We start from the raw sequence: 13,889 nt of genomic DNA, 5'->3' as shown, positions 1-13,889 counted from the left end.
CACTTTGAATAATCTTTAACCCACAGTGCAGACCACTCAGAAGAATTCTGCATAAAAGAAAGTTTATGGTTTAATCTCCATATCAGAATCAGCTGTGAATTCAAATCCTCTCTTGTTAGATTGTAAAAATGAAGATTTTTCTCAGAACAAAAAAAAAACTGTGAAGAAAATGTAGATAATGTCTGAAATATGTGCCATGACTGTTCTTCAGCTCTTCTCTAACCCAGTGTCATTAATCATTTCATAAATGCCAATATTTTGAGTCTAAATTTCCAAATGCCTTTAAGGATTTTATAATAAATATTTGACTTATTCAATTTCTGTCTTATTGGAGAGGTTGCTTTATCTCAGGAACAGGAACTGCAATATTAAAGCAGTGAAATAACCTTATTATGTATATATTTAAATAATTTCAAGAACTGGATTCTAAATCCTAGATTGTAACTCCAGCAATGTCCTAGATGCAATGACATGGTTATTTTTTTCTCCTGCTCTATATTTAGATAGTCTTTTTAACCGTCCTCTTCTCTTGGAAGAAGGGAGATGGGCTTAACTCCCATCAGCGACTGATCAGCTGCTACTGTCAGTCCTGAGGTCAGGTGCATCACCTGCTTTCCACAAAACCAGCACGCAGCTCAGCTGTGCGGCAGATGGACAAGGGTGCGCGAGAACTGTGTGTACACGTGAGCTGAGACAGATGGCCCAAAGAGTGTTATCCTGTGGGGTGTAGATGGGCTCCTCCAGGAGATGCTGTGTTAAGAAGGTAGAAGGACATGAGTGATATATTAAACTTTTTTCTTTTGAGGAAACAGAAGTGAAGCCTTGAAGATGAAGTGAAAAATGAGAGGCTTGTAATCCCATGGCTACGTGGTATTGTTTTGTGCATGCTGGGGAGTTAGCCTACTGGCTTACATGATTGCTTTTGGCAAACAAAAATACTCTGTTCTTCGCAGATCTCTGAAAAATATTTAAATCTTCCACTCCTCCCTGAAGGAGTATTATAGATGTGAATGGCAGCAATTCTGTGATAAACACTTAGAAAACCCCACTATGATAGCTAAATTACTTTGAAATACCAAACACCATAAAGTTGGGTAGAATTGAATCTACAAACCATTTCCTACCAGCGTACAGAATCTTGATTGTTAGTTTACTGATCTGGAATAGACTGAAGCCTCTATAGACTCTAGACTATGCCTCTGCTGTGGTTCATTTTTTCACTTCCTCTATATGGCAATTTCATCTATAGAACTCAACAGATTTCTCTTATTACTTAAGTAACCAATTAACACAGTGAGTGTTCCTTTACCTAATTCACTGAGGCACACAGAGGCTCAGTTAGCTCTTTAGCATAACATACAGTCATTGCTGCACAAGGAACGCATTACATCTACCCTCCATTTTATTCTCGTACTGCGACCATTCACACTTCCTGCTGTCACAGCCAATTTGGAGAGAAGTACAATCTAGATTTCTTTTAGAAAACTTCTGCTTGTGTTTTCAATTAAAATATTGTATGTTGACTACCATGTTGTTTTCTCTTCTCTATCCACCCTCAAAAAAGAAAGTGCTTGCAAAGTTGCATGTCCGCTGCTTTTATAAGCTTACTCTTTCTGGGATTTAAAAGTTGCTATTGAGAGCAAAGCGGAATTTGCATCCGCAAAGAAGAAAAGCTGTGTTCTTAAGTGTGGTCAAAAAAACCCACACAATCTTCTTTTATGTCACGTTTTCCTCTCTTTACATTGTTCCTTGCTATTTCATTAAATTAAATGGCAATTATCTTCTTTCATGCATTCATGTCCCTTAGAACAGGAGGGAAATTACTAGGTACTAATCACTGGAATCCTTAGTTATTAGCTGCTGAATACAAATGGGCATTCTTCCACTCGCTCTTGACCCTTATTTCAAAATAGAGCTCGTTTATCCTGAGAATGAAGATATTTCCTACAGAATGGGAGTGAGAGAAAAACAGAGACTTGGGCAGAAATCATCATGCATAACAGGCACCCTCCTGGTGCCATTGTATTATCCCCTCTTTTGAAAGCAGAAAGGTTCCTCTCTTGCTTACAAATTTTATGATGACATCTAGATAAGATGATAAATGAAGTTCACTTTCACAAGTGCTTTTTATTTATAGTCTTTAAAAACAGGATCATTAAAAAAAAAAAAAGCAAAAAGTGCAGCAAACCAAAGCACAAATACAAAGCCTGGAGAAGAAATGCAAATGCATAATAGAGAAATACAGCAGTTAATTAAAAGATGAGAACTAAGAGATTCACAGCTGTTAGCCTGTGAACAAAGCCTGCTGAAGCACAGATTGTTGCCTGCTATTTCTACGTGGATTCTTAAAGTGTATGCTGTTTGAAGAGTTTCTAATAATGGGTGAGTGACTTGACTGCAATCTGTGATTTTTGTGTGTGGTTTATTTTTTCATTTTTTTTCCCTCAGAAAATTCCTGCAGAGAATCTGGTGTGATCTTTTGGTTTAGGCATTTCTGTCTGCTATTGTTTGTGCTGCCATATATTTCTATCAGAGAAGTTCAAGTGAACAAAGCATTCTTTGCACATTTAGTGGAAAGGTTTTAAGTTTTGATGGTCATCATATCCTGGGAGAGCTAGAGTAAGGGCTAGGTAAGATGGATACTGTTAGAATATTACATCTCTAGTGGGTTTTTCTGTCTGAAGGAGACTGGGAAAATTTCTCTGGATGATTCATCACCTATTGGATGCAGAAGAGAAGCCCGTGCCAAAAGTTTACAGCTCTCTCAGAAATTAAAAATATTCACTTAACAAAAAGTTTTTGGAGGGCTGAGAATCCTGAATTGTAAAAATACAAGTTGGCAGGATAGATCCATCATGTTCAAGAAAACTTTACAGATTTATAATAGTATAAGGCATAGCAGTGTTCATTGTTAGCTCTATAGCTAGTTGTAGACCTCAGGACATTAATAACACTTTCCTATTACTAGCTTTGGATTAGATTTGACAGCAGTTATGGATCTTTACAGGTAGCCCTTTAGGCTGCACACATATACTCTCTATCAGACAAGCCAGTGGATACAGGCCAGTTTCTGGCTAAGTGCCACAGCCTATATTGTATCTGAGGCCTTTAGGAAGGAGCTGCAGCCAGTTTGCATTTAAGCAGGACTGACCTTCAGCATGAGAAGTATCCTGAAACATAATTTGCCCCTCCTTGTTGTGAATGCCTCTGCATTGTCTTTATAAGGTCACAGCCCTGATGTAACATCTGGTCTCTAATCTCAACAACTGGACAGTCATGAAGCATGATGCTACTAATGCTAGATCAGAGACAAAACTTCAGAGCCATCCAAATTCAAAATAAAAGGGCAAATGATCCACAGCAAACTGAGTAAATTATATTTTCCATGTATGCCCATGTACCTTTGGTTAGAAACTAAAGGAAAGAGGGTTTATTCCAGCTAGAAGGTTTCCCTTCTCTTTCCTGTTTCCTAGTGCTGGTGTAATCCAGATTTCATCAAGTGGAGGTGGAAGAGCAGCACCCACCGTGAGACCCAGTCTTTCCTGCCAATAGCAGGTGCAGAAAGCTCGTAGGAGGAGTCTCAGGTCTTAGGTCCCATGTGAGGAAATCTCCCCAGTCCCAGACTAACAGCACAACACTTCCATGGCCCCTACACTGCAGTAGCCATGAAGGGATTTGTTCTCTAATTGCTCTAACTCCTTTCACTGAAGAACACTTAAGAACAGGAAAACCTGATGTTCACAACTTGCAATGTGACCCTGGGTGTCATCCCTTGGTGTGAACAGTCTATCCAGGCATATGGCTGCTTGCCAGGATATGGGAGTGAAACATGGCAGCTTCAGAAATTCCTAAGGAAGCACAAAGCTGGAATTGTCCCTTCTCTCACTTATTGAGTAAACAGCTAACTCCCAAAAAGGCACATCCAGAAAATCAAGGCTTCCATTTAAAAATAATAACAATAAAAGATCATCTAATGAGATCTTTTGGTCACGAAAAGACAGAAAGGCTCCCAAAGCAACTCCAAGCCACCACCATGGATGTTTGTGTGGCAGTGCCCAGGCCCCATTTGAGGGCATGTTCACACATATTCATTGACAGGGCTGGGCACCATTCTCCCAGCCAGAGATCACATCATGGGTACTGTGATGAGCTACACTCATAATTATCCAAACTTTCAGTTTTTTTGACTAACAGGACCCCCATATCAGCCTGGAGCCACCAGTTCCTGTCTCAGCAAGATGATAGCAGGGCTGGGATCCAGCTGCCTACAGCCCTGCCTCACTGCAAGCCCGTGGCCTGGCCTCAGCTCTACTCCAGCCACAGGGAGGTGCTGGTGTCCCTATACTCCTGGTGGGTGGGGGGGGGCAAGGTGGGCTGCAGGCCCTGCCCTGATGGAACCACAGGCAGCCCTCACAACTCCATTTTCAGTTGTTAGAAGGATCATCCCCAGCAGGTTATTTCCTCTTCATCTCCCTTGCTATCTTACTCTTATCTTACAAATGTGTAATGGGGAGCATGAAGTAGTTGTCCATTTCACTGTAAATTTACAGTTGTAAAATGTGATTAAGTGATGGCTTTGAAGCTTATTTTCATGCAGGAGCACCAGGTGGCCACACAGCAGCCCATGCACTGAGGAATAAAGCAGTCAACCTGCTGCCACATGGGTGTGAGCATCCCAAACACTCCTTCTGTGCTGCCTACCCGGTGCTGGGCAGCTCTTCTGTGACCGCAGGAGCCCTACGGCTCGGAGCAGTGGAAAATCAGCCACAAAAACAGTTCCGTATGTTTCATTTGTAGAGATTAACAAACGGGCTAAGCAGCTGCCTTAAGGAAAAAAAATTCTAGTTTTGAATTGCTTTCCAATGTCTTTATTTACAACTCTTATAATACACGCGTGTGGATCTGCTTATTTCACAAGAAGATAAACGCGTTCCTAGTTTTTACTGAAATAATATTTGCAGTTAGAAATCCATTGGGCACTTCTGCACTTCTACATCGCTAACCGCCCGAAATCACCCATTTTAAATAACTGTTGTACAACTTAATGGGACGCCCCCGCCCCGCCCCTTCCAGCGCCGACAACGCGCCCTCCCCACACGCCTGCGCACTCCGCCCCCGACGTCACCGCCTCCTTCCCGCTCCGCCCCTCTGCGGGCAAACAACGAACTCCCCGCCCCTTTACTCCGCGGGGGCTGACCGCGCTTGCGCAGCACCGTCGCTGTCACGCTGCCTGCTACGTTCGTGGGCAAGGCGGGACGAGCTGTCACCTTCCACGGATCCCACTGGTTGCCCAGCAGGCCGGGGCGGGTGCGCGCGCATCCCTGTGCCCGCCTCCCCCCGTTCGGGGTCGTTCCTACTTCGCAGTCGGCTGAGGCGCCCCTCCCCTACGTGGTCTTCCTCTGCCGGACGTTGGCCGCACGGCCCTGCTGTGAGGGACGAAGGAGCTGCGTGCGAGGGCGGAACGCCGCCTTACCCTGCGGTGCGTTGGCTGTTGGCTGTGCTCTGGGGGCCCTCCCGAGTCCTCGCTGTGGGAAAAGTCCGCCTGGCTTCGCTGTAGCGCCCAGCGGAGCGGCCTCTGGGGAGCGGGCCTTTTGCCTGCTGGGCTCGTGGGGGGGGGGGCTGGAGGCTGGAGCCTGCTGGGGAATATCAAGTGCAAGGAGCCGTGCGATGGCTGGAATCTTCCTGCTTCGGTTATGATATACGCTACCTCTTGGGGTTTGATTTTTTTTAAGTCGTCAGCGATTCTCCCGTCTCACCTGAGTGCTATGTTGGAAAAACTGAGGTGTTTTCTATCCTTAATTCCTCTGTGTTTGAAATTCAAACGCCACAATTGCTGAAGTCCTTCATAAGGAAATCCTCCATTTCAAACGAAAGATGTTTGACTTTTATAGATTTGTCAAAAGTCAGGTGGTTTGTCTGTTTTTCTTGCAATTACCCTGTAACGTTAGATTTACAGGAGTTAGTAGGTTAGATCCTCATCTTCCAACACTTTGTTAGCAGTTGTGTCCTTGTTTCATTGACAGTCATATGCAGAAGCTGAGTTGACATGGATGTCTAAGTATTTTTCTGTCTTTACTGTTGAAGAAAGTGCTGTAATGTGAGGTAAGAAATCTATTACTGTCTTCAAGCTCCTTAGAAAAACCACTACAGTTGTCAAAAAGTAGTATTTTAAAAAAGATGACTCCTTAAATCTATATTTAAACGTGGCCATGTTGTCCTGTGTATGTAGTTACTTCCTAGATAGGTCTAATATTCCTTAATTTGCTTTGTGTGTACATAAATACTTTTTGTTCAGCGTAAACAATTTATGTGGTTAGCATACATCCTTTATTTTCTAGTATTTTATCTTTAAAAATGTTTTTAGTGCCCAAGCTGGAGGAGTACCTGGATGTAGCTTTGTGGTTAGTCAGAATCAGTAAGAAGATGTGTTTACTTTGCTGATTGGACCCACTGAAATGCATCTGGATTAAGTAAGAGCTGTGCTGGAAGCAGTTTGTATTTGGAAAGTTCGAGTCTTTGATGCTTTTAGGAAGGCCAGTGAGGACTTCTAAGGACAGAATTTCAGAGTTTAGGCTCTCTGCTGAGTTTGCTTAAAGTATAATTCACATGTAATTTTTGAAGGAAAAGGAGAAATGTGTGTCTTCTCCCTCTTCTGCCTCCAAATCTCCTGTTCATCCCTCATGTTTGTTTGTGGTGTTTCTTTTACTGTCTCCCACCACTCCTACCATTGAGAGATTCCACTGCTTCTGTTTTTATATCTGTCCTACAAGATTCTGAGTAGCAGCTTTGAATTGCATCATTCTTGTTAATCTTGCTCTGTATCTGTCTGGCAGAATAAAACAGAGCACAGAGAAAGTGTTCTGTGTCCAGCTTTTTGCATGGGAGCAGGAGATGCTCTGTAAAACAATCTACTGAAAAATTTAGCAGCTCCTGCAAAGTGAAATTTCAGTGTGGGCATTTGATTTTGCAGTACTTATCACTGACTAATACTAATTCATCTTACAGAGACTGAAAATACTGTTTAGAAAAACAGCAAAATGAGTAGTCGTCGAAAGCGTGCAGCTCCATCAAAAATAGATGAGGCAGAGAAGAAACTGCTCTGTTGGAATATGCATGAGGACCGGAGAAATGAGTTGATGACATTAGATGATGAATTGACCACTGAGGATGATGTTCCAGGTCCTAGCACTTCCTCTGCATCCTTCTTTGTTATAAATGATGATAGCATTGATGAAGATCTCATTCAAAAAGATGACAGTCGGTCAAAATCTGAGAAGTTTTTGACAGCTAACGATGGTGAAGACTCTAATTCCACCTCAACTCCCATGTCAGTACAGCTAAATATTGTAGTCTTGCCCTATCGCGCAGATGGGTCCTGGAAAGTTTTATTGGGAGAACTTGCTTTTTATCTTCCTGCTGAGCAAGTTGTAAGTGAGGAAATCCATGAAAGAGGCTTTATGTTAATGAGAGGAGACTCTGACAATCACCTGCTGGTCTGTGTCAATAAAAGAAGTGAAGAAGAGTACAGTAATGGAACAAAAGAATGCCTGGGTGCTTACGGGCAGACTGTTTTGGTGGAACCAACTTTAAGTGGTGAAATATTGGAAGGCTTAAGGTGGTTGCAAAATAAAAAGATAATTGGACTTTATCAAAGACCTGGAGAGGGTCAAAATCTAAAGGTATTGATTCTTATATTTGTTTTGTTTTCCTTTTTTTTTTGTTTTTGGAACTATTAAAAAATAATGTATATATATATATATATAAAAAAGTAAAACCACTAACAAGTCTGGCAGCTATCGTATTTTTATAATGTGATGACATATATAGTTTCTACATGCTTATGCAAATGTTTTTACTTGTGTTTTTTTTTCTAAAATTACCTTTTGCTGTTGCACTGCTACTAATGTACTACTCGAAGGAATCAAGGGAAATTTTGCCTATGACATTTTGTATCTTTCACATAGCTATTTTGGTAGGCTCATCATACCTGTTTGCTTCTGCTAATTTTGAAAATTTGGTAGTTAAAGTTAGCACTGTTATTTTCATGTTCTTCTGCTTATAATATTCTTGATGTTCTGATAATTTATTAAATGATTAATTTTATAAACATTTCTCAGGTGGGAATCTACCTTCTGGAAGCAGGGCTAAGTAAACCGGAGTTTCTCAGTGATGGAGGTGGAAGACCCAAAAAAGCTAATCAGCTAGTTCAAAAACTCATGGAAAAGTTCTATAGTTTCATAATTCCAGGTAATGCGATTTGATTGAATGTTGATGAAAAATTTTAATTATAAAACTGTCACTTTAATAATTTTAAATGTAAGAGACATTTTTAAGTTATTCCTCCTCTCTAGAGCAGCTTTATTTTTTAGATAATATTATTAGCTATTATCTGCCTCTATTAGTATCTGATCATTAATCATATATTAATTAACTTATGGTCAAGTTATACATAATAACATTTTTTCTCTGCAGATAAGGTACTGAGGCATATAGAAGCTTGCGACTGTTTGGGGAGTAAATGCAACTTTCATTAATTCTTGTGAATTGTTTGACTAGATGTAGGGTGACTCATCCAAGTTACGTAGGAACTGTTTAAAAAAAAAAAAAGAGGAATTCAGCTCTGTAAACATTTGTTCCTAGGTTGGTGCCCAACACACAACTGTGGCGACAAAATTTTTGTTAGAGTTTTGTTGTAAAGTCATTATAATGAAAATCGCAGTATGGATTTGCACACAAATGAAGGAGATGTCCGCCCCTATCCCTACATTTTGTTTCTATGTATTTATTTTCCTCAGTGTATCCATCCCGTTCATGTCCTTGTAGATGGTTTAATTTTAGTTTTCTGAGAAGAATGTTACACTGTGGCTTTCTTTCCAATTTTAGCTAGGCTTTCTATCTTTCTTTGAACTGTAGAGTTGTACAGCTGTTCCTAGCTAAGTACAAAAAGCTGTTTTACTGGTACCATTCCTTTTATTTGAGACCTAAAACACTGTTGTAACTTGTCTTCTAAGTCATTTGTTGCTTGATCTTATTTCAGTTTCCTAAAATTTTGACCCTTGAATTTTTGCGTGAATATTTGTTCTACGGTGCTGACGTTCTGCATATGCCAATACATGCAAATTTTGTTCAAAATACGAGACCTTTCTGAGTCTCTCAGATATACATCTCTGGAGGCTAGATTATAATTTCTGAAGTATGATTTGTTGGAGTTCTTACATTGATACAAAGGGTGAGACTCACGTATTGTCCCTCTGTTGCCATTTTTTTTACCAGATAAATAATTTAAAAATAATACTTAAGCTGATTGAGTAGATTTTTCTTGATGTTTTAAATATGTTCTTTTATCAAGAAAGGGCTTATTTTTGGAAAATGTACAAATCTTTTGCCCACAGTTATTTCCCCTCCTTCTTCTCTAAGAAGACGGACCCATTAAATCTGAAATGTAAGTTATTTGTGATCCTGTATGAGGTGGAAATCTTTAGGAGAAAGTGCTTATCAAATCAGACCTGGTCATGCTATCCGTGAATTCTAAAAATAGAATAGAATCATATAATTGCTCAGGTTGGAAAAGACCTTAAAGATCATCAAGTCCAACCATAACCTGACCATACTACCCTAACTCTAACAATCCTCTGCTAAATCATGTTCCTGAGCACCACATCCAAATGGTTTTTAAACACATCCAGGGATGACTCAACCACCTCCCTGGGGAGCCTATTCCAGTGCTTAAGGGAAGAGCTTTGCCAATTGTGTACATCTCTGTAATGGCCATAGAGTGTTAACATCAGCTTTTAGGAAACTGCTGGTAGCCAAGTCAGGTGCAGTCATGACTTATGTTTGAAAGAGGTTTTGAGGCTTTGCTTTCATGTGGTTTCTAAATAAGTTGTAGCAAAACTTACTGAAATGTTGACCAAAAGTGCATGATAATGCATCTCTTGTGTATGCAGATGTGTTGGAGGAAGATGAGGAAGAATCTGACATGGAGTTAGAGCGGCAAAATATTGAAGAGCTTTATGACTTTGTAAGGCATACCCATCAGCAGGATGTGCAACTACTGAGAGAAGATGTGCAGCATCCTGCCTTAATTCCCATTCTAAGGCCGTACCAAAGTGAAGCTGTGAATTGGATGCTTCACCGGGAGAATTTCACAAGCACTCCAGGTGGTGACAAGTAGATGGGTTTGGAAAACTTGTATAAGCAAGGAAAATGGCAATGCATTAGTGTAATGTCTTCTTGCTGTTTCATTAGAAATTTAATTAATTGTTTTATTACCATTTTTATAAAAGCTTTTGGGTAGTACAGTAAATGAGAAAATAAACCTGCTTCGAACTGCAGGTGATTGGTCTTGCTCATCGAGCATGGTGAAGGTAGATGTTTGCCTTGTGTTTAAGTGTCACCATATGGCTAAGCAGTTCTAATTAGCATGCTGTTTGTGGAGAAACCTTTGTCATAGTAACATGACCTCTTTCTCTATAGAAAATGCACTGCATTTCTTATGGCGAGAGGTCATCACTCTGGATGGAGTGAAAATCTACTATAATCCCTTTACTGGCTGGTATGTTTTTGTGCTTATCTATTTCTGTGAACACCTCAAATATTTTATGTTTTTTTAAAAGTAAACTGGCTAAACAAGTAAATCTCAAGGACATAATTCTTAAAGCTGCTTGTATTAATTTCAGTACAGATGTATATTTACAAAATTAGTGCTCTAATTTGAAAAGAATGCTAGTCTTCAGCCTTCACTTTCAATTTTTTTAAAAGCTAAAGGAAGGAGGCAATATAATGTTTTCTATTAACACTGGATGTTGCATTTATGAGGGCTGCTCTGAAAGTAATGCCTCCTATTTTATGTTGGCCTATTGTGTGGCTGTAGAGGTTGAACCTTCCCACCAATATTCAGTTAAATTTTGTTGCTATGTGACAGATGGCAGCGGAGAGGCAGTCTGACCAAAATGGTGTCTGACACAGAAGTGTGGATGAAGCAAAGGTGTGGAACTGAATTCCTCCATGCAGAAAAACTTGCTCTCATTGATATTCATTGATGCTTGCTGAGCACTATTGGAGACCAAATAGTGGATGTCAGCACAGTAAGGCAGTGGGTTCGCTGGTGCAGATTTTTACCTGCTGCATGCAGGTTCTTTTTCATGGCTGGTGAAATGCATAGCTAATGGTGGTGACTGTGCTGAAAAAGTGTTTATGGCTGAAAATTTTCTCTATCAAATACTGTAATTGTGTTCTTTGTATCTGTTACATTTTCCAAGGAAACAAATAGGAGGCATTACCTTTGGAGCAACCTACATATTAGCTCTGTTTTACTTTGGTTAGAAAAGAGTCTTGCTAGTTTGCTTTTTTGCTGTTGTAGTAAATTTTCAGTTTTTTAATAAATATATATAATATATATATGAGAGAGAGAGGGAGACTAATGCTATAATATAGTAGTTTAGCAAGATAAGGCCTGTTCAGAGGGAAAAAATGCAAAAATACCTGGCATACACATACATCTCTATCAAGTTTGAGCACCCAACAAGCTTGCTAGCTCTTATCAGCTCAGCTTTTCAAGGAGTGGCATCATTTATTAATAACTTCACTTTTCTGAAGCTGTACTGTGTGTCTGTCTCAAAACGTGCTTCTGTCACACCTTTCTGTTGCTGATTTTCACTTGGGAATATACTTGAATTTCAGTGTTATCCGTGAATATCCATTTGCTGGACCTCAATGGCCTGGTGGTATTTTGGCAGATGAGATGGGTCTTGGAAAAACAGTAGAAGTGTTGGCTCTTATTCTGACTCACACCCGACAAGACATTAAACAAGATGATCTGACATTACCTGAGGTGAGAAAATTATGGGAATATTTATTATGAAGAAAATACTTTTCAGAATTAGTGAAATGCTTTTTTTTCCTGGAGTTCCTTGTTTTCTGCTTTATGGAAGTCCAAAATGAAAGCTGGATTCAAGTATAGTGGAAGCATAAATGTGCAACTTAGTCTCCAATGTTGGAAATCCCTCCCCTTCTATTCATTCTATTAGTGAGTATTAAACATCCATTAGGCAGACATTTTATGCAGAAATAAGGATGAGTTATACTCTAATTTAAGATTTCTGCTTCCTTTCAATATTAGACAATAAATGGGTTTATTTGGGAACAATTTTTTTGTCTTTTTATTTCTATTTTCCTGTGTCCTGTGAAATTGATATTTCATAAAAATAAAAAAAAAAATCGTTTTTTTCTGAAGGAAGAGAGCCTTTATCCTTTCGTATACTCTCACCTTTCCTGTGGGATGCCCCATTTTGAATTCTTGCACATCTGTTCATAATCTCCTGCTTGCTTACAATTTTATGAGTTGAAGACTTTATTCTCTGAGTAAGAGGGTCCAGAGGAGGGGCAAAGATTATTAGAGGACTGGAGCACCTCCCCTACAAATACAGGCTGAGGGAGCTGGGTTTGTTCAGCCTGGAGGAAAGAAGGCTGTCGGGTGACCTCATTGCAGCCTTCCAGTACCTAAAGGGAGCCTACAAACAGGAGGGAAGTCAACTCTTTGAAAGGGTAGATAACTGCAGGACAAGGGGAAATGGCTTTAAGTTGAGGGAGGGGAGGTTTAGCTTGGATGTCAAGGGGAAGTTCTTTACAGAGAGTGGTGAGGTGCTGGAACAGGCTGCCCGGAGAGGTTGTGGATGCCCCATCCCTAGAGGTGTTTAAGGCCAGACTGGATGGGGCCCTGGGCAGGCTGGTCTAGTATTGGATACAGAGGTCTGTGGCCCTGCCTGCAGCAGGGGAGTTGGAGATTCATGATCCTCGAGGTCCCTTCCAACCCTGGCCATTCTATGATCATCTATGATTTCTTCTCAAATGTATCACATGGCCAGCATTGAGGATTGTGAAGAGAGCAGCATTAGCACTAGAATGTCTGGATATGGGCTGGCAATGATAGCTAGTCACCACAGCTTTTGGAGAGCTGGACTTGTGAAACTGTTTAATTATAAAATTAGTTGGAACAGACATGATAGCTAATATTTTGTTTGTTTATCAATAAAGTTGTATGACATGAATGAAGTGTCAGAGCATGTGTCTGTGTAACAACTAAGCGTAGAAATATTGGCACCAGATAATTTGTTCTCATTTTGGGATTCTTTTTTATATCCAGATTCTTGAGTGTGCATCAACTTAAATTAAATCACTAGTCCTGAATCACTAATTACAGAGTAAATGTTATTTAGGGCAAAAGCTAAAAAGATAAACTCGTTTATTATTCAAATAACTTAGGCTTTTCAACTTGTGTTACTTTGCTTATCTCCCTCTCTCTCTTTCTGGCTATATATAAAATATATACTGTACTCTCCCTGCCCTTCCTCATCAGTAACATTGATCAATTACAGCTGTAGATTCTTGCTGCTCAGTTCTGAAATAGATGAGAACTCAAGAGGCTTGCTGGGCTGCTCTTGCACTTCAGTTACCAATGTAGAATGCTGAAGGCTATTTACATCAAGCTGAATGGAGTAGGATATCATTCTGGATACTTAAAATGAGCTGACCAAATTAGTGAGTGCACATCATAAGAGTGCATACTTCTGTAGTGGCTCAAGCTTTTTTCCAAAAGTAAAAGGATAAATTGAGTTTGGAATTACTGTGAAAAGTTATGAGCTGATAACACTATTTAATGTTGTCTGCATTAGGGTGAACTTGTGAACTTCTTTGTTCCACCTCAACCTTCACAAGGAAGTAAAAAGAAAAAACCAAGAGAAATGGAACTTAAATTGAAGGAAAAAATACAGTATCCCAGTAAGTATTTCTAATGACTTAATACGTTTTCCTCTTGGCATAATTCATGGCCTTTGAGTGTGAGTTCAGGGGCACTCTTTGGTTCTACAGAATGCAGTGGTTCTTTTGCA

The 13,889-nt window shown here is 40.0% G+C and overlaps 1 protein-coding gene across 3 annotated transcripts in view; it reads left to right on the top strand.

Moving 5' to 3' along the window:
- Nucleotides 1-5,186: 5,186 nt before the first annotated feature.
- SHPRH (SNF2 histone linker PHD RING helicase) overlaps nt 5,187-13,889 on the top strand; it is a 50,331-nt gene continuing 41,628 nt past the window's right edge. The window contains exons 1-8 of one of the 3 annotated variants that reach the window (XM_019612894.2): nt 5,187-5,479; nt 6,024-6,102; nt 7,006-7,679; nt 8,118-8,247; nt 9,948-10,163; nt 10,477-10,555; nt 11,683-11,833; nt 13,674-13,779. In XM_019612894.2, the coding sequence (XP_019468439.1) occupies nt 7,038-7,679; nt 8,118-8,247; nt 9,948-10,163; nt 10,477-10,555; nt 11,683-11,833; nt 13,674-13,779 (1,324 nt within the window). In that variant the 5' untranslated portion in view covers nt 5,187-5,479; nt 6,024-6,102; nt 7,006-7,037. The remainder of the gene's footprint in view (nt 5,480-6,023; nt 6,103-7,005; nt 7,680-8,117; nt 8,248-9,947; nt 10,164-10,476; nt 10,556-11,682; nt 11,834-13,673; nt 13,780-13,889) is intronic. The other 2 variants (XM_010707141.3, XM_019612895.2) reach the window with 2 other exon arrangements.

This window comes from Meleagris gallopavo, chromosome 2 (genome assembly GCF_000146605.3).
Source record: "Meleagris gallopavo isolate NT-WF06-2002-E0010 breed Aviagen turkey brand Nicholas breeding stock chromosome 2, Turkey_5.1, whole genome shotgun sequence".
Classification (NCBI taxonomy): domain Eukaryota; kingdom Metazoa; phylum Chordata; class Aves; order Galliformes; family Phasianidae; genus Meleagris; species Meleagris gallopavo.
Note: the sequence above shows the minus strand (reverse complement) of the source record. Positions and strands in the feature narration are given on the sequence as shown.